The 21,973-nt window shown below is 43.6% G+C and overlaps 1 protein-coding gene across 2 annotated transcripts; it reads right to left on the reverse strand.

Moving 5' to 3' along the window:
• Nucleotides 1-10,586: 10,586 nt before the first annotated feature.
• Nucleotides 10,587-21,185, reverse strand: POLR2D (RNA polymerase II subunit D). Of its 2 annotated transcripts, none has more exons than XM_019931837.3 (4): nt 21,058-21,185; nt 18,786-18,966; nt 13,132-13,227; nt 10,587-11,778 (listed from the first exon to the last, which is right to left on the reverse strand). In XM_019931837.3, the coding sequence occupies exons 1-4, from the start codon at nt 21,128-21,130 to the stop codon at nt 11,700-11,702; spliced, it is 429 nt and encodes a 142-aa protein (XP_019787396.1). In that variant the 5' UTR covers nt 21,131-21,185; the 3' UTR covers nt 10,587-11,699. The 2 variants fall into 2 exon arrangements, with proteins under 2 accessions (XP_019787396.1, XP_073663951.1); XM_073807850.1 differs by having other exon boundaries at nt 11,718-11,929.
• Between the last annotated feature and the right edge of the window lie 788 nt (nt 21,186-21,973).

Here is a 21,973-nt window from a genome sequence, read left to right on the forward strand (position 1 = left end):
TGCCTTGAGGGTGATGAGGTTATTGGCAGGGCAGTGGCCCCTTCTCCCCTAGCTGGGAGAGCTGTCGGGGAACTAACTGTACAGGACATAGTCCCCAGTCCCCACCCAGCAGAGGGGGAACTCTCCTGGTTCAGCAGCTCCTACACAAGGTGGCGGCTTTGGAATCAGCAGCTGTGTGTCCTCCTGCCCTTTCCCTCGGTGCCCATACCACCCATAGCCTATTCCAGGGGGCAGCTGAAGTGGCATCCAGGGCAGTTTGGGAGGGACATATATAACATATATATTTCCCAGTGTCTGTGGGAGGGTAGGAGCCTGACTTTGATGGTTACCAAATAGCACACACAGATGTCCTAATCACAGAGAAAAACCATTGCAAACTCAGGAATAACTCAATGTGCTGGACACACCCCATAGATCAACCTCACCTCACACTTAAAACTCTCCACCTCCTGCCTTTGTGTTCAGAGAAGCTGAGCTCAGACTGAGTTCTGGTCTCTCTTATTGCAGTAGTCTTGAATAACATCTTCCTTGCCTGTTTAACATGCTTGGGTGAATTTTTGTTTTGACAGAAGTAAAATATAAGCCTTACAGCAATATAGATTCTTTTACTCTTTGTTTTTTTTTTTTTTTTGCGGTACGCGGGCCTCTCCCTGTTGTGGCCTCTCCTGTCGCGGAGCACAGACTCCGGATGCGCAGGCGCAGCGGCCATGGCTCACGGGCCCAGCCGCTCCGCGGCATGTGGGATCTTCCCGGACCGGGGCACGAACCCGTGTCCCCTGCATCGGCAGGCAGACTCTCAACCACTGCGTCACCAGGGAAACTCTTACTCTTTGTTTTCTATGTTATAGTTGTTGTATTACATCAACACGAATTGAACCCCACCCTCTGAGATTCTCGTATAATTTTTTAATTCAGAAGTCATATGTATATTAAAAGAATTTAAGAAGAGAAAAAAAATAGACTATCTCATTTATCCAGATACTACCGCTTCTGTTGCTCTTCCTTTATCCCTGAAGTTCCAACTTCACAAACTCTTGTGTCATTTCACTTCAGCCTGAAGAAATTCCTTTCACATCATTTTATACCTAGTTAATCATCAGATATGATTAACGCTTCTAGTTTCTTTTCATGTTCATCAGCCTTTGTTTTGCCTTCAGTGGTAAGGATATCTTTGCCGCATATAATGTCCTGGGTTGGTAGTTTTTTCTTTCACTACTTTAAAGATATTATTCCAATCTTTCCTGGCCTCTGTTTTCTGATAAGAAATTACAGCCTTTTGAATTGATATTCTTTTATGTATAATGTGTCATTTTTCTCTGACTGCTTTCAAGATTTTTTTCTTCACCTTTGGTTTTTAGCAGATTGACTATGTGTTTGAGTGAAGGTTTTCTGAGCTTCCTAGATCTCTGTTTTACATAATTGTGAAGTTTTTGTTTGCCATTTTCCCCTCATATATTTTCTTCTGCACTAACTTCCTTCCTCCAGGAACTCCAGTGGAATGGAAATTATAACTTATTTTCTAAATGAATTAGAGTCGATTTATAGTGTTGCATCAGTTTCAGGTGTACAGCATAGTGATTCAAGTTTGGGTTAGTTTTTTTTTTTGCAGATTATATTCAATTATAGGTTATTACAAGATATTGGGTATTAATTCCCTGTGCTATACAGTAATTCCTTGTTGTTCATCTATTTTACATATAGTAGTTTGTATCTGTTAATCCCATTACTCCTAATTAGTTCTTCCCCCTGGCTTTCATAACCATAAGTTTGTTTTCTATGTCTGTAAGTCTGTTTCTGTTTTGTATATAGATTCATTTGTATTATTTTTTTAGATTCCATGTATAAGTGATATCATATAGAATCTGTCTTTGTCTGACTTATTTCATTAAGCATAATATTCTCTAGGTCCATCCATGTTGCCGCAAATGGTAATATTCATTCTTTTTTGTAGCTTTATATATATTTATGTATGCCATATAAATTTATTTATTTTATTTTTATTTTTGGCTGCATTGGGTCTTTGTTGCTGCATGTGGGCTTTCTCTCGTTGTGGAGAGCAGGGTCCACTCTTCATTGCAGTGCGTGGGCCTCTCACTGCGGTGGCTTCTCCCGTTGCAGAGCACGGGCTCCAGGCGCGCAGGCTTCAGTAGTTGCGGGATGCGGGCTCAGTAGTTGTGGCTCACAGGCTCTAGAGCACAGGCTCAGTAGTTGTGGTGCAGGGGCTTGGTTGCTCCGCGGCATGTGGGATCTTCCCGGACCAGGGATCGAATCCATGTCTCCTGCATTGGCAGGTAGATTCTTAACCACTGTGCCACCAGGGAAGTCCCTGCAGTGTTTTTATAGATTCCTGTCTCCATGAGCACCTCCAGGGTGGGCACCAGACACAAACCAGGTTATTCAAAGCCCTTCCCTGGGATTTCTGAATCTGGGTCCAAACAGAGCCTGATCCCAGCCCCTCTCGGGTGGCAGAAGGTCAAGAGAACGAAACCCATGAGCAGTTAAAAGCCTGTTCTTTGCTATATGGAAGAAGGCAGGCGGAACAAGAGAGCAGAGTTGATATAAAGAAACAAGCAGAGGGGGACTTCCCTGGCGGTGCAGGGGTTAAGAATCCGCCTGCCAACAATGCAAGGGACATAGGTTCGAGCCCTGGTCCAGGAAGATCCCACATGCTGCGGAGCAACTAAGCCCATGCACCACAACTACTGAGCCTGCGCTCTAGAGCCCACGAGCCACAACTACTGAGCCCGTGTGTCCCAACTACTGAAGCCTGCACGCCTAGAGCCCATGCTCCGCAACAAGAGAGGCCACTGCAATGAGAAGCCTGTGCACCACAACAGAGTAGCCCCCACTCGCCGCAAATAGAGAAAGCCTGTGCACAGCAACGAAGACCCAACGCAGCCAAAAATAAATTTATATTTAAAAAAAAAAAAAGCAGAGGGACTTCCCTGGTGGTCCAGTGGCTAAGACTTCACGCTCCCAATGCAGGGGGCCCAAGTTTGATCCCTGGTCAGAGAACTAGATCCCACATGCTGAAACTGAGTGTTTGCATGCCGCAGCTAAGACCCGGCGCAGCCAAATAAATAAATATTAAAAAAGAAAAGAAAGAAATAAGCAGAGACCAAGAGGAGACTCATGGCATGTGTTCCTGCTCTTCCTGAGGCTTGGAAGTTCAATTTCATTTCAATGAAGCCATTACCCTATTAAGAAGTCCCCCTTTTTGTACTTTTGTTGGGTTTCTAGCACTTGTAGTAGCTTTGTATGGACAGCCTTAGGGCTTTCAAGATGACTGACTACATTCATCCCCCTGGTCCTTCAACCTGCCACTCTCCAAAATGACTATTTCATACCTTGTCTTCTCTCAGACCTCCCTCTCTGGTAAATCACCTGTTCATTGCAATAGCACTGTCAAGTTTATGAAATGTTCCGTATAAAGCTTAGAGACATGGATACGTGCTGACACGAACACACACTGTGGATAAAGCAGAGTGAGGCCCGCTAGTCACAGTGATATCTGTATTAAAAGGAACCCAGAGACACTTGTCTTGGCAGAACCAAGTCTAGGAGCCTACCGGGCCGCCCTCTGTGTCCCCGTGCTCTGCCTGCCTTCTTTTTTTTTTTTTTTTTAATAAATTTATTTATTTGTTTATTTATTTGAAGAGTAGAGCGTACAATGAAGAGTAGCCCCCGCTTGCTGCAACTAGAGAAAGCCCACGTGCACAGCAACAAAGACCCAACGCAACCAAAAATAAATAAATTAATTAATTAAAACAAAAATTGGGAACTAAAAGCCAGAGTGAAGTTCCAAGTGACAGGACAGAAATCTTGGCTGGGGTCAGAGAGGTGGCATGAGGTCTGATTAGCTAGAGGCTTCAGGTCAGCCTCCAGGTGGGCTGGGCCCCCTCCATAAAGCCAGGAACTTGAAAGACTGTCACGTCAGTAAAAGATAGGCTCTGCCCAGAGGCCCAGGAAGACAAGGATGCTTGTCATTATTCATGGCTCCAGGTTAAAAATAAAAGTCTCATCTGAGGAATCAAAACCTGAAACTTGTGCCACATATGGGTTTGAATTCAGATTTACACTGCACGTTCCATGTTGTAGGAATCCCTAAGCTGAGAAATTATTGGAAGAAGTATTCCCAGGCTATTGATACTACAGGCCTGGGAGAAGTGCAGACCCCTCTGTTAGAAACACTCCTACAAACAAACGCAGGCACATTTCCATAGTAAAAGCAATCCCCATTAAAGATCAAAATAATTACAAAACAAATGGAGAACAAGAACTTGAGATAACCAGTCTGAAAGAGAATATACATTAAATATGTCTTAAGTTATGAAAGAAGAAATAGAAACCATGATGAAAGACCAAGACACTATGGAAAAAAGAACACTCTGATTTGGACCCGAGTTGAAATACGTGAAATAGAAAACTATAGTCAAATAAGAATCAGTGGACAGGGCTGGGGAGGGTGGGAATAGGGGAGGGGAAGTGACTGATAATGGTACAAGCTTCTCTTTGAAATAATGGAATGTTCTACACTTAGACTGTTGTGATGGCTTCACAGTTCTGTGAATATACTAAAGACCATTAATTTGTAAACTCTAAATGAGTGAACTTTAATGGTATGTAAATTATACTTCAAAAAAGCTGTTAAAAAAAAACCTCTGTGGGTAATTCCCTGGTGGTCCAGTGCCCCAGGCAACTGTTTGAGGAACCAAGATCCCAGAAGCTGGTTGAGGAACTGCAGGGCACAGCCAAAAAAAAAAAAAAAAAAAAAAAAAAATCAAGAGGGAGAGAGAAGGGAGCATGGAAAGAAGGTGCAGTTAAAGTGGCAACAACTAAGAACTGCCCCAAATCACAGAGGACATGAATCCACAGGCAGAAGCAACACAATTCCCAAAGAGAGTAAATAAAACTGAATCCATTCCTAGACACCTTGTAGTGAAATTATAAAACACAAAAAACAAGAAAGAAATCATGAAAGCAATTAGAAAAACAGATTATTTACAAAGGAACATTAAGACTGTCAGAAATCTTACCAGAAACAAATAGCATCCTCAAAGTACTCTGGAAAGTTAGTGTCTATGTAGAATATGGAATTTTACAACTACTACTCAAAATCAGGGTGAAGGACATATTTGGCCAAAGAAAGGCTGAGAATGTTTACTCTCGTACTCTTATTCAAAAACTACCAAAGGAGCAGCTTTGTGAAAAATAAAACTGAACCCAGGAGGAAGGGGAGATGCATAGATGCAACAATGAGCAAATAAGTTGGTAAAAATGTGGATAATGGGAAAAGAATGTGAAAAAAGAATAGATACATATGTATGTATAACTGAATCACTTTCCTATATACCTGAAACGAACACAACATTGTTAATCAACTATACTACAGTATAAAATTAAAAGTTATTTTCTGAAAAAAAAAAAGCTTTCATTTTCCAGTGGGATTGCCCTAGCAACTTTATCCAAAATCATTTAATCATATACGCATGGGTCTCTTGTGGATTCTATTCTGTTCCACTGATCTATTTCTCTACCCTTTACCCATATCACTTTGTCTTGAGACTATAACCTTATAATAAATTTTAAAATCAGAAAAAAAAGTGGATAAATCTCTGCATTGACTGTAAAACATTGTGTGTGTGTGTGTGTGTGTGTGTGTGTGTGTGTGTGTGTGTGTGTGTTGGGGGTAATTAAAAACAGAGTCAAACTAAAGTCCTGGACAAAAAAAAAAAAAACTACAGCATAAAGAGAGGTGGGAGTGGGTGCTCAGGGGTGATTTTGTTGGTCCTTTATTTTTTAATTTTTATTTATTTTTAGTTTTGGCTGCATTGGGTGTTTGTTGCTGTGTGTGGGCTTTCTCTAGTTGCAGCGAGTGGGGGCTGCTCTTCGTTGCAGTGCGTGGCTTCTCATGTTGCGGAGCATGAGCTCTAGGCGCTCAGCCTTCAATAGTTGCAGCACCCGGGCTCAGTAGTTGTGGCTCGCAGGCTCTAGAGCACAGGCTCAGTAGTTCTGGCACATGGGCTTAGTTGCTCTGCGGCATGTGGGATATTCCCGGACCAGGGAGTGAACTCATGTTCCCTGCATTGGCAGGCGGATTCTTAACCACTGCGCCACCAGGGAAGACCTGATTTTGTGGTCCTTGTATTACTCAGGAGTGTAAAGACTTTAAGCACGAAGTATGTTTTTATTTGTCCCACTGAGGCAGCACTCTGAAAGCTGGCATTCTTTGTCTCTGTATCCTCATGCGTACAGAATAGCAACTGACACAAAGAAGTTGCTAACTACATGTAAATAGAGGGCATTCTTTTGTACATTTTTTTCTTATAAATTTATTTTATTTATTTACTTTTGGCTGCACTGGGTCTTTGTTGCTGCACACAGGCTTTCTCTAGTTGCGGTGAGTGGTGGCTTCTCTTGTTGCGGAGCACGGGATTCAGTAGTTGTGGCTCGCAGGCTCGGTAGTTGTGGCTCGTGGGCTCTAGAGCGTAGGCTCAGTAGTTGTGGCACACGGGCGTAGTTGCTCCGCGGCATGTGGGATCTTCCCAGACCAGAGCTTGAACCCGTGTCCCCTGCATTGGCAGGCGGATTCTTAACCACTGCGCCACCAGGGAAGCCCCTTTTGTACATTTTTAATGAGAAAAACATCACCTCATTTTAGATACCTTTGAAAACTAATTAGGGTGAACGTTTCCCCATTAATTTGGTAATTGGATGTAACTTGTGTCGATATGCTTTATCCTTTTTGAAATTGGGGCCCTAAGATGTTAAAGTTTATTTTTAAAAGCTCTTTATAAACATCTTCACCCTTTGCTCGTCTTCTCTGCTATAAATTTTCTCTCAATTGCCTTTCTAGTGATTTTACACAATTTAAAATTATGTAATCAAGTCTTTTTTATTTCTTCTATCATTAAGTATAGAAAGTATTGCTTGTCAAATATCTTCTAATTTCAATTGCCTTTGAATATGGAGAACTGTTAAGTTCCCTATTAACAAGGGGAATGTATTTAGGACACATGCAGACACGGGCTGGTGTTGATATGGCTCAGGAGGTACAGGTTAGTCTGAATTTAAAAGGACATCAGTCTGTGAATCCGGGAGTAACCTGTGCCTGGACCATATTTATTAGTAGAATTACAAAATATAAATATCAGAAGCCTTAAAAGGTAATAAACCTTGGAGTTTTGCTTTTTTAAATTCAACGTACAAGTTATCAGCCTACTGAAAAGGCAGAATTAATTAGGAAAGAGGTTCTCACCACAAGATGAGGCATTCATCTTTTCACTAGTCCCAAATGTTTCCTTAAAACAGCCTTCATAATTTTGTCCTTGAGCATAAGTACTAAAGAGGCAGATTTTAAAAAAGAGAATGTGTATTATACACAAAAATTGGATTCAGTGATACACAGAAAGTGATATACATCTTTAGACTTCCAAACTCTGGGGACCCCTTTTGGATGAATGCTCTCCCATTATTACTGCTCCTCCTGTGAGCACTGTCAGTCTTGCTGTAACGCTCAGTGGTTTGCAGGACATTTGTGTTGGGAGCTAAGAGCTGTGTTGTCCACTACAGTAGCCACTAGCTACATGTGACTATCTAAATTTTTAAATTTAAAACTTAAATAAAATTTACGGTTCATGGGACTTCCCTGGTGGTCCGCTGGTTAAGACTCCCAGTGCAGAGGGCTTGGGTTCGATCCCTGGTCAGGGAACTAGATCCCACAAGCTGCAGCAAAGAGTCCACATGCTGCAACTAAGACCTGGTGAAGCATGCATGCATAAATAAAAGCTGCTTGCAAAGAAGGCTCAAGCACAGCCAGTTCTGTAAATGCCTCTATCCCAACTGAGACAGCTAGAAAGTTGACTGAATGGAAACTAGCCTATGTGACCAATTCTTTCTGTGTTGCTGTCTACTTAAGTTCAGTTCCTCAATCCAGTGACACTAGCCTCAAGTGCTCCAGGGCTACCTGTGGCAGGCAGCCACCGCACTGGACAGTGCAGATAAGGAATATTCCTACCTTGCAGAAAGTTCTGTTGGGCAGCTCTGCCTTGTCTTCCAAAATTCCCAGGTGTCTTCTGGGCTGCTTCCCCACCTCCCCGCTGCCCCCTCACAAAGTCCTCTCCTTCAACTGTATTATTTCAGGTACATTCTCGTTCTCCCCGCACTCCAAGTCGACCTTCGGCAAACGGGGGCAGTGTATTTACTCAACACTCACTACTTAGCACCCCCTGGGAGCCACGCAAAGGGAGCGAGGCGCACAGAACCCAAGTCTGAACGTGATTCCAGTAGACAGACCTACCTTCACCCTGCTGTCGCCACTCACACTTTCTGCCTGTTTAGTCCCAAACTGCCCTCCTGCTGCTGCTGAAGGAACAGGCACGGAGAGCCACAGGCAGACACATTACCGATCACTGTTTAGGGCCTGAACTCTGTCTAGGCCCACTTTTCACCTAGGGGTTGCAAACGGGTATTTTCGTCCAGCAACTTGAGGGCAGTGGCCACATGTATTTCTTCAATATTTCTCATAAGTGTCAGTTTAGATCCTTAATGATGATTGATTTTATATACTAAATTATACCAACACTGGGACTGACTACTGGCCCAGAACCCTCCTCAGGAGAAGTTTGAACTGAATATTAAGTTATCAGGAAATTCTTGTCAATATTCCTAAGTGCAACAGTTGTACTTAACAGAGGAAAGTGTATTTTTAAAATGCATGCTTCAATTTTCAATGAAGTGTCATGCTGTCTGCTTTCACATGCTTCCTAGAAAAATATAATAAAGCAAATATGACAAACATTATCTGTTAAATGCAGCTGAAAAACATAGGTATGATCAATGCTCTAATCTTTCGGCTTTTCTGTGCTTCAAATTTTTCACAATAAAAAATTGAAAAAATGTCACCCCACTGGCATATCCTGTGGGCTTCAATGCTTCGGGTTTTTGTTTTTTTAGTTCATTCCTTTTTATTGCTAAAAAGTATTCCACTGTATGGCTGTATCAGACTTTGCTGATCAAATCACTAACTGGTGGACACGGGAATTGTTTCCACTTTTCAGCTATTATGAATAACGCTGCAATGATTATTCACACAGAAGTCTTTGTGTAGGCTTCAATGGTTTTAGAAATAAGCTTAAAACAATAATTTTTAATAAGAATGGCTTGTGCTCAAGCCCCATCCAGTAATGCTTTTTCAAGACTCAAGTTTAATACATTTTTATAAAACCAAGATGACGAGAGCTTTCAGAAAAGCTTTTCTGGTTAATGTAGCTTTCTGGTGAAGTGAGGCTTTGACAACATGACATCTTTTTTTTTTAATTAATTAATTAATTTATTTATTTTTGGCTGTGTTGGGTCTTCGTTTCTGTGCAAGGGCTTTCTCCAGTTGTGGCGAGCGGGGGCTACTCTTCATCGCGGTGCGCAGGCCTCTCACTGTCGCGGCCTCTCCCGTTGTGGAGCACAGGCTCCAAACGCGCAGGCTCAGTAGTTGTGGCTCACGGGCCCAGCCGCTCCGTGGCATGTGGGATCCTCCCAGACCAGGGCTCGAACCCGTGTCCCTTCATTGGCAGGCGGATTCTCAACCACTGCGTCACCAGGGAAGCCCCTACAACATCTTTGTTTTGAATTCTGCTTTTGCAAATGGTGCAGTGAGTCTAACGATGTTTCACAGATGATTAAAGATCTTGCAGGGCCTCCTGTTCACTGGACAGTGAGCTGCTGTCCAGGACTAGACAGAACCCTGACCACAAGGCACAGACCAGGCTTTGAGTCTATAACATGGCATGAGGCTGCTTTTACATGTAATCCCCCAGTATGAGTTGCTGTTGTTTTAAACTGCTTCTAGTTGCCTTACTACCTGCCATTTATTAGTGCCTAACTGTATGCCGGGCAACTTGCACAGTTTAATACTCCCAGGTGGCTCACAGGCGGGCACCCGATGGAGGTGGTAGCACCGCCCTGCTCCTGCCACCGAGCACATGCGGCCTGGATTACAGCTCGGGTCTGCCATCCAGGCCTGTTATTTTTGTTTCATTGCCTGGTGCCAACCATGGAACTGACTCTCTTAAAAGATAATTCTGCAGACTTTGAGTAGGCAGTTGGGTTTGTTTTCATAGTCTGATGCCAGTACCAGTGGGTATGCTACCAATTCCTTGCACTAATTTCTTTCTTTTTTTTTTTTTTTTTTGGGCTGTGCCACATGGCTTGTGGGATCTTAGTTCCTTGACCAGGAATCGAACCAGGGGCCTCGGCAGTGAAGGCGCAGAGTCCTAACTACTGGACCGTCAGGGAAGTCCCCCTTGCACTAATTTCTACAAAGCAAGCTGACTATAACAGCTAACATTTACTGGGGTATAGTGTATGTCAGACACCAATAGGCTCTTTTTAATAATTTTCTCATTCAATCTTTAAAAACATCTGTGAAATAGAAACTATTATCCACATTTTACAATCGAGAACACTGAGTCTCAAAGAAGTAAAGTTGCCCAAGGATGAAAAGATTATTTCCTCAAATGCTTCTTTAATTGAGGTATGAATGACATTTCCTTCAAATAATGATCAAGAATATTGGTGACTCAGAAACCATGTCATTTCAGAAACTGAAAGACTTTATTAAAGAAATTTTATTTTTGCCTTAGTCAGCAGCTGACATAAAACCACCTTGACTTTTAAAGGCAGCTTTGTTCTTTCCCCAGCCTTTTCGCTGGACCATGAATTCACTTGGAGCCAACAAGTGCCTCAAAGAAAAATCACCAAATTGTGAAGAAAACAGGCATATTTCCCTTCAGAAAATTCAGAGCCGCAGTGTTTAGTAATTAAAGTGTTTTCTCCGCAACTAGCCTCAGATGGAGTGAGGCCACTGTAGTGGCTTGGGAAGTGGCAGGCGCCCTCCTCCCACATCTCCTCCATCCCAGAACACCTACTGCTAAGCAGGAGGCCAGAGGTTTGGACCCGATGCCCCATATGAGGACACTATGAAGTGCTCACTCCTTCACATCTGGCCCAGGAAGGAAAAATCTGAATGTGGCAGTGACAAAGTAAGTGCTTAAAGACCACTTACTCCAAATCTATGCTGTGCAGCAATCCAAGAAGAAAGGCACAGTACTTGTCCATCTCAAGGCTGTGTGCCCCACAGCACTCAGCAGTTACCCTCAGGTGTAACTACTCTTCGCGGCAGCCTCGTCCCTGTCTCCTGGTTAAGCACAATGACGCCAAGGCGCTATCATCCTCTCTTTAAGAATTTCAAACAACGATACAGGTCTCGTTTAATTGCTCTTTTTGCATTTAGGTGATACTGTTTCCCATACCAGTTTTACATGTTCTAGTATAGCTTCAAAAACTATGAACACACTGAAATTAAAACATGAAATAGCAGGAATCAAAAATAACACAAGGGCCAAAGGCCGTGATGTGAGGCGCCCGCAGTGTGGCTGAGACGCACATCACCCCACCTCACCCTTCCCAGAGGCAAGCTCAGGCAGCCACTGCAAGGCCTCTCCAAGGTTATGCTGGCCATCAGCGTCCAACGGTCGAGCCTGAAACAGCAACCTAAACCAAGACCAAGCGCTGGGTTGTTCTATCCAAAGGAAGCCCAAGTGTCTTCTGCAATAGATTTTCTGTGCAAGTCAGCCCCGGATCCTGGGCCAGCGGCGCTGTGCTGGGGATGTGATGTGTCCCCCAGCAGCAGTGGTATCTGGAGATCAATACTGAAAGCTGCGCTTGGTCTGGATGTCATCAAGAATCTGCTGTAGCTCCTCATCTTCAAACCGCCCCTCCAGGCTACAAGAAGGAAAACAAAAAAAGTGAGTGTCGCAGCGACAGTGCTCCCCGCCCTCTTCTTTCGTGCGTGCTAATTTTCCAGCACCACTGGCCCACCTCTCCGCTTACCCCTAAACGCTGACACCTTTACATTTCAACTCTTACTTCTTTCCTTTAAAAAACATTATGAAGTATTTCAAACATATAAAAGGTATAGAAAATAAGCTCATTTTAAAAGTTATCCCCACCTGATTCCCTTTTTTTTTTGCCACACTGTGTGGCCTGCAGGATCTTAGTTCCCCGACCAGGGATTGAACCCAGACCCCCTGCAGTAGAAGCTCGGAGTCCTAACCACTGGACCGCCAGGGAATTCCCTCTCCCCTTGATTCTTTAATAAATATGACAGACACAAATCGATGGTTCTGTGTGTGCTCCCCTATTCCAATTCCTTTTCTTCCTTCCCCAGAAGTAACCATTATCCTAAATTTGGTATTCATCATCCCTACGTGTACTTTTATATTAATATTTACTATAGTATATGTAAATGTATCTACAAGCAATATGCAGTACTGGTTTTAAACTATAAGAAATGGCATCGTAGGGCTTCCCTGGTGGCACAGTGGTTGAGAGTCCGCCTGCCGATGCAGGGGACACGGGTTTGTGCCCCGGTCCGGGAAGATCCCACATGCCGCAGAGCGGCTGGGCCCGTGAGCCATGGCCGCTGAGCCTGCGCGTCCGGAGCCTGTGCTGCGCAACGGGAGAGGCCACAACAGCGAGAGGCCCGCGTACCGAAAAAAAAAAAAAAAAAAAAAAGAAATGGCATCGTATTGTATGTATCCTTCTGCAATTTTTTCACTCAAAATTCAATTTGGCATTTGTTGACATTATTCCACGTTGTCCTAGTTCACTAGTTTTTTCACTGCTATATAATAAACATTATATGATCATACAATGATTTATTTCTCCAGTCTTGACTGTTGTCCGGTTTTTGCTACCACTAACGATGCAGCAATAAACATTGGAATGCATGTCTTCTTTTAAACTACGTATGCGTTGCTTTTAGGACACGTACCCAGGAATGAATTTTGGGGTCATGGGGTATATTCATCTTTAGCTTTACTGGATGTAGCCAAACTGCTCTCCAAAGTGACCATACTAATTTGCACTCCTATCATCAGTATACCAGAGTTTCAGCTGTTTCACATTTTTGCCAACAATCGGTGTGCTGTGAAACCATCAACCTCATTACAAAGGCACCCATCCGACGTTGGTGATATCTGTCTAGATTTTAAATGCACACAGCTTTTAGACACAGTAATTCTACTTGTAAGAATTTATCCAATACACACAGAGCTTTTCACAACCAGTCCTAACCTTGGGATCAGAGCCTTGGACTCCTCAGCAGTCTCTGGACAAAGGTTGGCTAAACAGGCCAACTCAAACTTATGAAGCTTCTTCTGGAGCAGCAAGCTGATCACAGGGAAGAAAATCAAGACAAACAAAATCAAACAATGATGAATAGGAAAAAGGGCATCAAATGTAGCTAGCAAGCAAGAGGAAAAATAAAGCACTTGCAATCTTCCCATTATGGTTAGGTTTGCTGCAAAATCCCACTTTCAAATCACTTCCTGTTCCTCTTCCTGGAGAACAGGAAGCTACAACGAAATCAGGCAGAGACAGTGAAAGCGAGGGGAGCACACCAAGGCAGAGAATGCTTGCGATGATAACTTCTGAGAAACTGCTATGTACCTCGAGGACTATACAAGCTTTCCCCCGAGAATTTATTCTGTTGCTCTTTGCTCTTCCTACCACTGTTCTTTGCTTTCTTTGTTATTAATTTTATGTCAAACACATGATGTCAGATGTCCCCCATCTACCAGGCATCTTGACTTGAAGAAAATTCTCTTTTAAATGTATCTAAGGGCTTCCCTGGTGGCGCAGTGGTTGAGAGTCCGCCTGCCGATGCAGGGGACACGGGTTCATGCCCCAGTCCGGGAAGATCCCACATGCTGCGGAGCGGCTGGGCCCGTGAGCCGTGGCCACTGAGCCTGCGCGTCCGGAGCCTGTGCTCCGCAACGGGAGAGGCCGCAACAGTGAGAGGCCCGCATACCGCAAAAAAAAAAAAAAAAAAAAAAGTATCTAAAAAATAAACAAATACAAGCATATCTTACTTTGTACAAATCTATGTATAAACTGCATCTTATTTTAAATGTACTTCTAGTTCAAACTGTAAAAAAGAACATCATCAATACAAATCATATCCTGGATTCTCACACATCGACTTCTTAAAACAGAGGCCGTCCATGGTAAATCTGGTTTCAGAGAGGACCTTAATTATCTGTTCAGAAATAAACATTTCCTGTCCTTACCACTTGACTACAAGCCTATTAGTTATTGTTCAAAATTGAGAAAATAAAGACAGAAAAATGAAAGTCACTACCTAAACAAAGTCAATGTTACCATATTAGTATGCCATTCCAAACGTCTTTCTATGTTTTAGAATACAAACTCACTCATTTTGTTTTGTAACTTTTCGTCACCTAATAAAGCTATTTTCATTTTGTAAACAAAATACTGTAAACTTAGTTACACAGGCAGAGGTTCATAAGGTAGAGTATGTATTATATGGAGGGATCTGTTGTAAAATGAACACATGTTCATTTATAAAAAATACCAAAAAACCCCCTACAAAACCTCAACATGGGAAAATAACCTGAAATTCTACCCAGAAATAACCAGTGTTAACATTTTCATGGAGAGTCCACCCGCCCTTTCCATAATTAAAAACAAATAAACAAACAAAACAAAACAAAACCCCAAAAGGAATTATAACGATGTTATTCTGTAACTGGCCTTCTTTCACTCAACAGTACAGAAGCTCTTTTCCGTATTAGTACACACGTAACTTTACCTTGAACATGGCATTGCACTGAAAGTTGTGCCATAAGTTTATATATCAAATTTCCTGCTGTTGAACATTTCTGTTGTTTCCAATTATTCATCATTCTAGACATCATTGTAAATGTATACTTCTTTGTGCACTTGATTGATTACTTTGTGCTTTAAAGATAAATTCCTGGAAGCAGAATTATTCAGTCAAAGGATACGATATAACTGGATGGCTTCTTTCTGAGAGACAGTGCCCTAAAAGGGCTTTACCAATATACACTACACTGCCACCAGCAATAAAAGATGGTGCCTGTTTCCCCTACTTCTTACACTAGGTTTCCCATTTTTTTTTTTTTTTTTTGGCTGTGTCAGGTCTTCGTTGCAGCACGCAGGATCTTCGTGGCAGCGTCTTTCGTTGTGGCATGTGGGCTCTTCATTGCAGCATGTGGGCTTCTCTCTAGCTGTGGCATGCTGGTTTTTCTCTCTCTAGTCGTGGCGCGCAGGCTCCAGGGCGCACGGGCTCTGTAGTTTGTAGCACGCAGGCTTCTCTCTAGTTGAGGCAAATGGGCTCAGTAGTTGCGGCGTGCGGGCTCAGTAGTTGTGCCGCGCGGCCTTAGCCGCCCCGTGGCATGTGGGATCTTAGTTCCCCGACCAGGGGTCGAACCCGCGTCCCCTGCATTGGAAGACGGATTCTTTAACACTGGACCACCAGGGAAGTCCCAGGTTTCCCATTCTTTTTAAACCTACTTAGCTATTTTAGCATTTCTTTGATGTCCTAGAAGATGAACATTATTTCATTTGAATTAGATAGTCACTTGAAGCTCTGACATAAATCAAGTCATTAGAGACTAATAAATCCATTTTTTTTTTTTTTTTTTGCGGTATGCGGGCCTCTCACTGTCGTGGCCTCTCCCGTTGCGGAGCACAGGCTCCGGACACGCAGGCTCAGCGGCCATGGCTCACGGGCCCAGCCGCTCCGCGGCATGTGGGATCCTCCCGGACCGGGGCACGAACCCGTGTCCCCTGCATCGGCAGGCGGCCTCCCAACCACTGCGCCACCAGGGAAGTCCCTAAATCCATTTTTATAAACTGGGTGTCATCTCTTGATTATCTGTTAGAGCTCTTAACATTAAGGACATCAATCCTCTTCCCAGTTTATTCATACTTAGATTTTACTTATGGCACTTTATTTAAAGATATTTATGTAAATTCATTTACTTACTCAACTAAGAATTACTTAGTGCCTACAGTGATGAATATAATCAAGTCCTCGCCCTTGCAAAGCTTACAGCCAGCTGTAGTGCATCAAGTTTCCCCTCATTTAAAGTCCTGCTAACTACAGCCAAAACTGTATATTCACTCAAGTTATCACATAGCACTTCTATGCATCATAGTTTACATTTAAATCTTTGATTCCTTCAGTAATTATTTTGGTATAAGATATACAGAGTTACAACTTCATTTAAAAATATTTTCCCAGTAACTTACAGTACCATCTTTGCCATACACTGGACTCATATAAAACATAATAGATTTGGATTTGTATCTGTTCCTGAATTTTCTATTCTGCCCCAATCATCTATCTATTCTCAGGCCAAAGTGTCACTATTTTCATTACTGTCACTTTTTAATGTATTTTAACAGCTTGTAGGGCAAACTCCCCTTCCTTTTTCTTTTTAAAAGTTTTTCTGGGGCTTCCCTGGTGGCGCAGTGGTTAAGAATCCGCCTGCCAATGTAGGGAACATGGGTTCAAGCCCTGGTCCGGGAGGATCCCACATGCCACGGAGCAACTACGCCTGTGAGCCATAACTACTGAGCCCATGTTCCACAACTACTGAGCCTGCGTGCCTAGAGCCCAAGAGCCACAACTACTGAGCCCACGCGCCTAGAGCCCACACGCGGCAACAAGAGAAGCCACCGCAATGAGAAGCCCGCGCACCACAACGAAGGGTAGCCCTTGCTCGCCACGACTAGATAAAGCCTGCGCACAGCAACAAAGACCCAACACAGTTAAAAATAAATAAATAAATAAATTTATTTTAAAAAAAAAGTTTTTCTGACCATTCTTACAAATTTTAGATCTTTGGGGGGGGCATTTGTTAATTAACTTAGTATTATTTATTTTTCACAGCAGAGGATACATTTTTCTTGGCGCCACTTAGGGAGCCTGTGCTGCTCACTGGTAGGATTCAGGTGATTGGTGCCTTCCCTCAGCCACTGTATGTTTATTTATAATGATCTATTACCACCTCATCTTAATTGAATTATACGGCAAATTATGCTTTATCAGTGGAATAACAGTAACAGCAACAAAACAAATTACAGATGTTCAAGATGGTATAACAATGAATGCACTGTCATCCAAAATCCTACTTACAAAGTTCCGAGTGTATTTGAGAGTATATATCAATTACCTTGAGGCACTAAATGTATACATTAATTTGAGGAGAAATGACATTTTTACAGTATTAAGACCTCTTATTCGTGAACGTTTAAGTCCACCTTCATTTATTCAAGTCATCTTTTTGGTTCAACACTTTGCAGTTTTGTACGTAATCTTTTCCCCATGCATACACCCACACTTTTCAGAACAGGCTATACTTCATATACAGCTTTATCACTTCATTTTCTGCACACCTAAATTATGTGAACATCCTTCAATTTCATTTTCTATCATAATTTTCAATGACAATATAGTAGTCCAGGGCTTCCCTGATGGCGCAGTGGTTGAGAGTCCGCCTGCCGGTGCAGGGGACACGGGTTCGTGCCCCGGTCCGGGAAGATCCCACATGCCGCGGAGCGGCTGGGCCCGTGAGCCATGGCCGCTGAGCCTGCGCGTCCGGAGCCTGTGCTCCGCAACGTGAGAGGCCACAACAGTGAGAGGCCCGCGTACCGAAAAGAACAAACAAACAAACAAACAAAAAATATATAGTAGTCCATCAAATGGATTTACCACAATTTATTTAATTACTGTTGAATATTTAGTTTTTTTAAAAACTGTGACTATTATTAATAGCTCTCTGAAGAATATTTGCATATATACATCTTTTTGTCCACTTGCTTTTCCTTAGGACAGTACTTCTCAAACATTTCACCAGAGTAGAGCAAACAAGTACCCACAACCAACTCGGGGGCATAGGCACAAATGACTTTCTGCAACTGCAAGGATTTAAGTCTCATGATTTATTTCAATAATTCAGGGACTTCTCTGGTGGTCCAATGGTTAAGACTCCGAGCTCCCAGTGCAGAGGGCACGGGGTCCATCGATCCCTGGTCGGGAAACTAATATCTCGCATGCCGCGTGGTGCAGCCAAAATAAATAATAATAAAAATAAATAAATACAACTAAAGTATTAGAAAAAAGAGATCATATATATCATTTGTTTTACTTCACAATATACTGGTATATGTTTGCTTTAATGCAGAAATGTTTTAAACCATACCACCAAGTAACACTGATGACACCCAGTTTATAAAAATGGACTTCTCTAGTGGCTCAAATTATATCAGAACATCAAATGATTATCTAGTTCACATGAGATAATGTTCATCTTCGAAGAAATCAAAGAAATGCTAAAACAGCTCTTGTTTTCCCTGGGGCCTCCTATATACCCCAGCACCTCACTGTTTCCCAGAGCACATCCAACCAATTTGAGAAGCAATGCCTTAGGAAAAAATGCTAAAAGCCGGTCACCTTTTGAATGGTCAAGCAAAGATCCAGAAAGAATGCTCCTGATTTATATTTATTAACATAGCAAGATCTCTAGGACACATCAGGGAAATAATAAATAAATGAGCCCACTTTATTAAAAAAAAGAAAAAAAGCAAAATAAAACAATGCTGTGTGTTTATGGTGTGTATGCCAATGTATGGAACAAGCTCTGCAGGGCTAACAACAAACTTCTGACAGTAGTCACTCTGCAGGGAGGTAACTGGGATTTGGGGTACAGCAAAAGGTGGCCAAGGAGGTTTTGACCATATAAGCTATTTCAAAATTTTGACGAAGACATTATTTTACTTACATTAATCGTACAGATGATGCCCACGGGGTGGCGGGGAGGAGCGGGGGAGGCGGCAACAGCATGCTACGTGCAGATGTCTAATAGTCTGGATTAATAAAACTTTCTTTCAGCACTCACCTACGTACACTGGCAATGGTCTCTCTGTTTTTGAAACGACTGAAACGGGCTGTGTAGTTTAAAGTTTTCATGAAGACCTCAGAAAGTTCCTGTTCATCCTCTGCACTCTCATTTTGTTGCTTTCGATGCTCCAGAAGCATATGAACTTCTGAATTTAGAAGTGTCTCAGCTGTTTCAAACTCTATTTGTGAGAAGCATAAATGTCAGCTGAAAGTATTCCTCCAAAAGTCAGCTTCTAAACGTTCCTTTTGCCTTTGAGACTATCAGCAAGTCTCTGTCCCTGCAGAAATCCAGAGGCTTCAATATCCCGCAACTGTACAGTATTTTTCAGGTTTTTTTTTTATTTTTATTTTTTTGCCATGCCGCGTGGCTTGTGGGATCTTGGTTCCCCGACCAGGGATTGAACTCGGGGCCCCCGGCAGTGAGAGCGCCGAGTCCTAGCCACTGGACTGCCAGGGAATTTCTAACTGTACAGCATTTAAAAAACAAATAAACAAACAAAAACCTGAATAAAAAGTACCTAGACAAAACCTAAATATGAAAAACTGGTTTACTTTATCATGAAATTAAGAAAACCATCTCCCTCTTAGTTATTACACCATAAAAAAGAAAACAAACATATATTTCCATTATGCCCAAAACTTCCATGAAGCTATCCTATGGAAGGGAGTATTACACCTTGAGTCTATAAACTACAATACTAGAAGCAACCTATACGTCTATCAACAGATAAATAGTACTATGGTACAACCATTAAGTACTACCTAGCCCTTTGAAAGAATAGAACAGTTCTACACAATATATCATCAAATTTTTAAAAAGCTGTATGATTTCTATAGCATAATTCTATTTTTGCAAAGCATAAAGTGTATAAGTATATATTTATAAATGAGCACAGTTTGAAAGTATAAGCACTAAACTATTCACGGTCGTTTCCTCTGGGTGAAAAGGTGTGGAATTTCATGTTTTACTGTGGATATAGTAATTTTTTTTAAAAGAAGGGTACTGTTACGGCTTCCCCCACTTATTTTGTGTTTTCCAGTACCTGTAAGATATGATACTTTAAAATCTTAAGCTTTCTACTTATTTTGGGTTTTTAAATTACAAATTAAGCACATCACATTGCAAAGAGGAAGTTCTCTGATAGCAAAACGTGCTTTACTCCCAGCCATCTGACAAAGATTCTCTCCCTGACCAAACTCCAGGCTCTTTCCTGTCGCCCTCTTCTCCCCAAGGACTCAACTTTGGTCCACAGAAACTTGACGAGGGCTTCCCTGGTGGCTCAGTGGTTAAGAATCCGACTGCCAATGCAGGGGACACGGGTTCGATCCCTGGTCTGGGAAGATCCCACATGCCGCGGAGTAACTAAGCCCGTGTGCCACAGCTCTTGAGCCCACGTGCCTCAACTACTGAAGCCCGCGCGCCTAGAGCCCGTGCTCCGCAACAAGAGAAGCCAACGCAATGAGAAGCCCGCGCACCGCAACGAAGAGCAGCCCCCGCTCGCCACAGCTAGAGAAAGCCCACATGCAGCAACTTAGACCCAATGCAGCCAAAAATAAATAAAAATAAAATAAATGCATTTAAAACACTAACAAGATTTCTAATAGCTCCAGGCCGCATCCCTGGGATGACTCTAGCCCTTTACAGTGGTTGTTTATGAAAACTGAAGGCTGCCAAAATAACTGTTTGTTCCAGCCAACACTTGAAGACAGGGCCCCTGTGTCCCAGCCCAGAGCGAGGGGTGTGGGAGGGTAGGAGTTAAACGCCAGTTAACAAATCCAAAGGGGTTTCAAAGGGACCAACCCCCCGCTTCCCGCTTTTCGTAATTTTTCACTTCCCCGACCCTACTGAGGCCCCGCTCACTCCGCTCCTTATTCCTTCATTCTCCCTTTAATATGCCCAGTCACCTCTACAGATCGAAGTTTAGATGAGTCCACGCTTGACTCTCTGTCCCACTGCAATAGTATATTACTGATTAAAATCTGTCCTTTCCCCTTTAGTGCCAGCTTTATCTTTGACACATCCCTCCAACACTTCACAGCTTACCGGATAAAACAAACTACTTAAACAGGAGCAAGAGGCCGCCCAGGGGCAGTGTGGAGTTGGGCGCCGACGGCTCCAGGGCTGCAGGCGTGGACTCCGGCTGGCCCGCTCCCGCGGCACCTTGCCCTGCCGGCCCGCATCCCCCTCCTCCCTGCCCTTCGCCGCTCCTGCCCAGGCCTGCGGCGACCACGCAGGACCACGGGGGCAGTCCGGCAGCCCCAGGCCGCACCTTTGGGAAAGATGAGCTGTGAGGCGTCCTCCTCTACGTCGCCTGCCCGCGGATCACTGCCACCAGCCGCCATCGTCTTGCCGCGCACAGCAGCCCACACCGCCGGAAGCGGAAGCGCTGAGCCGCGGCCAGGAAGGGGCGTGGTCTTGGCGACGGGGCGGGGCTCCATTGGGGGTGGGCGGGTCATAGTGGTGGGCGGGGCCTCGGTGGGTGGGCGGGACCCCGACGGGGCGGGCGGAGCCGAGGGACTTGCAGCGTCCTTGCGCTTCCCTTAAGGAAGCGGAGACAGGTCAGAGCCGCGAGGTCGCGGGGGTTCCCGGAGGGCCGAGGGGCATCTTGCGCTGGTCGCTTCCGGAGAAACCGTCCTTCTCTTCTCCAGTACGCCCTTCGCCGCGCGTCGTGGAGACTGGTCACTTGACCTTTCTGAGCCTCAGCTAACTCACCGGTGAAGTGTGGATGACGATACCTGCTTCCCAGGGCGTAGGGAAGGATTAGATGAGATGCAGTAACGCGCTGACCGACCCAAGGAACTGTCGTTGATGGGAAGCTGGGTAGGTGACTCCGAAAACATACAGTGTAATTTCTTACAATGCCTTAAGCATTTAAAATGTTTGATTTGTAGTGGGATTTTTCCAATAATTCTCAACATGTGGATAGTGATATTGAGAGGCCTTGTTGGAACATTTGGATGATACTTAGAAAAGTAAGCAGGGGCTTTCCTGGTGGCGCAGTGGTTAAGAATCCGCCTGACAATGCAGGGGACACGGGTTCAATCCCTGGAATCTCTGGTCCGGGAAGATCCCACATGCCGCGGAGCAACTAAGCCCGTGCGCCACAACTACTGAGCCTGCGCTCTAGAGGCCATGAGCCACAACTACTGAGCCCGCGTGCCACAACTACTGAAGCCCGCGTGCCT

This window comes from Tursiops truncatus, chromosome 7, assembly GCF_011762595.2.
Source record: "Tursiops truncatus isolate mTurTru1 chromosome 7, mTurTru1.mat.Y, whole genome shotgun sequence".
Classification (NCBI taxonomy): Eukaryota; Metazoa; Chordata; class Mammalia; order Artiodactyla; family Delphinidae; genus Tursiops; species Tursiops truncatus.

Excerpts from the sequence above, each read along its gene's own strand:
- POLR2D (XM_019931837.3), bottom strand. The coding sequence starts at position 21,130 with ATGGCGGCTGGTGGCAGTGATCCGCGGGCAGGCGACGTAGAGGAGGAC. Across the intron at positions 18,967-21,057 it reads ACAGCTCATCTTTCCCAAAG|AGTTTGAAACAGCTGAGACA; the intron begins GTGCGGCCTGGG and ends TCTCACAAATAG. Across the intron at positions 11,779-13,131 it reads TCCAAGGCTCTGATCCCAAG|CCTGGAGGGGCGGTTTGAAG; the intron begins GTTAGGACTGGT and ends TCCTTCTTGTAG.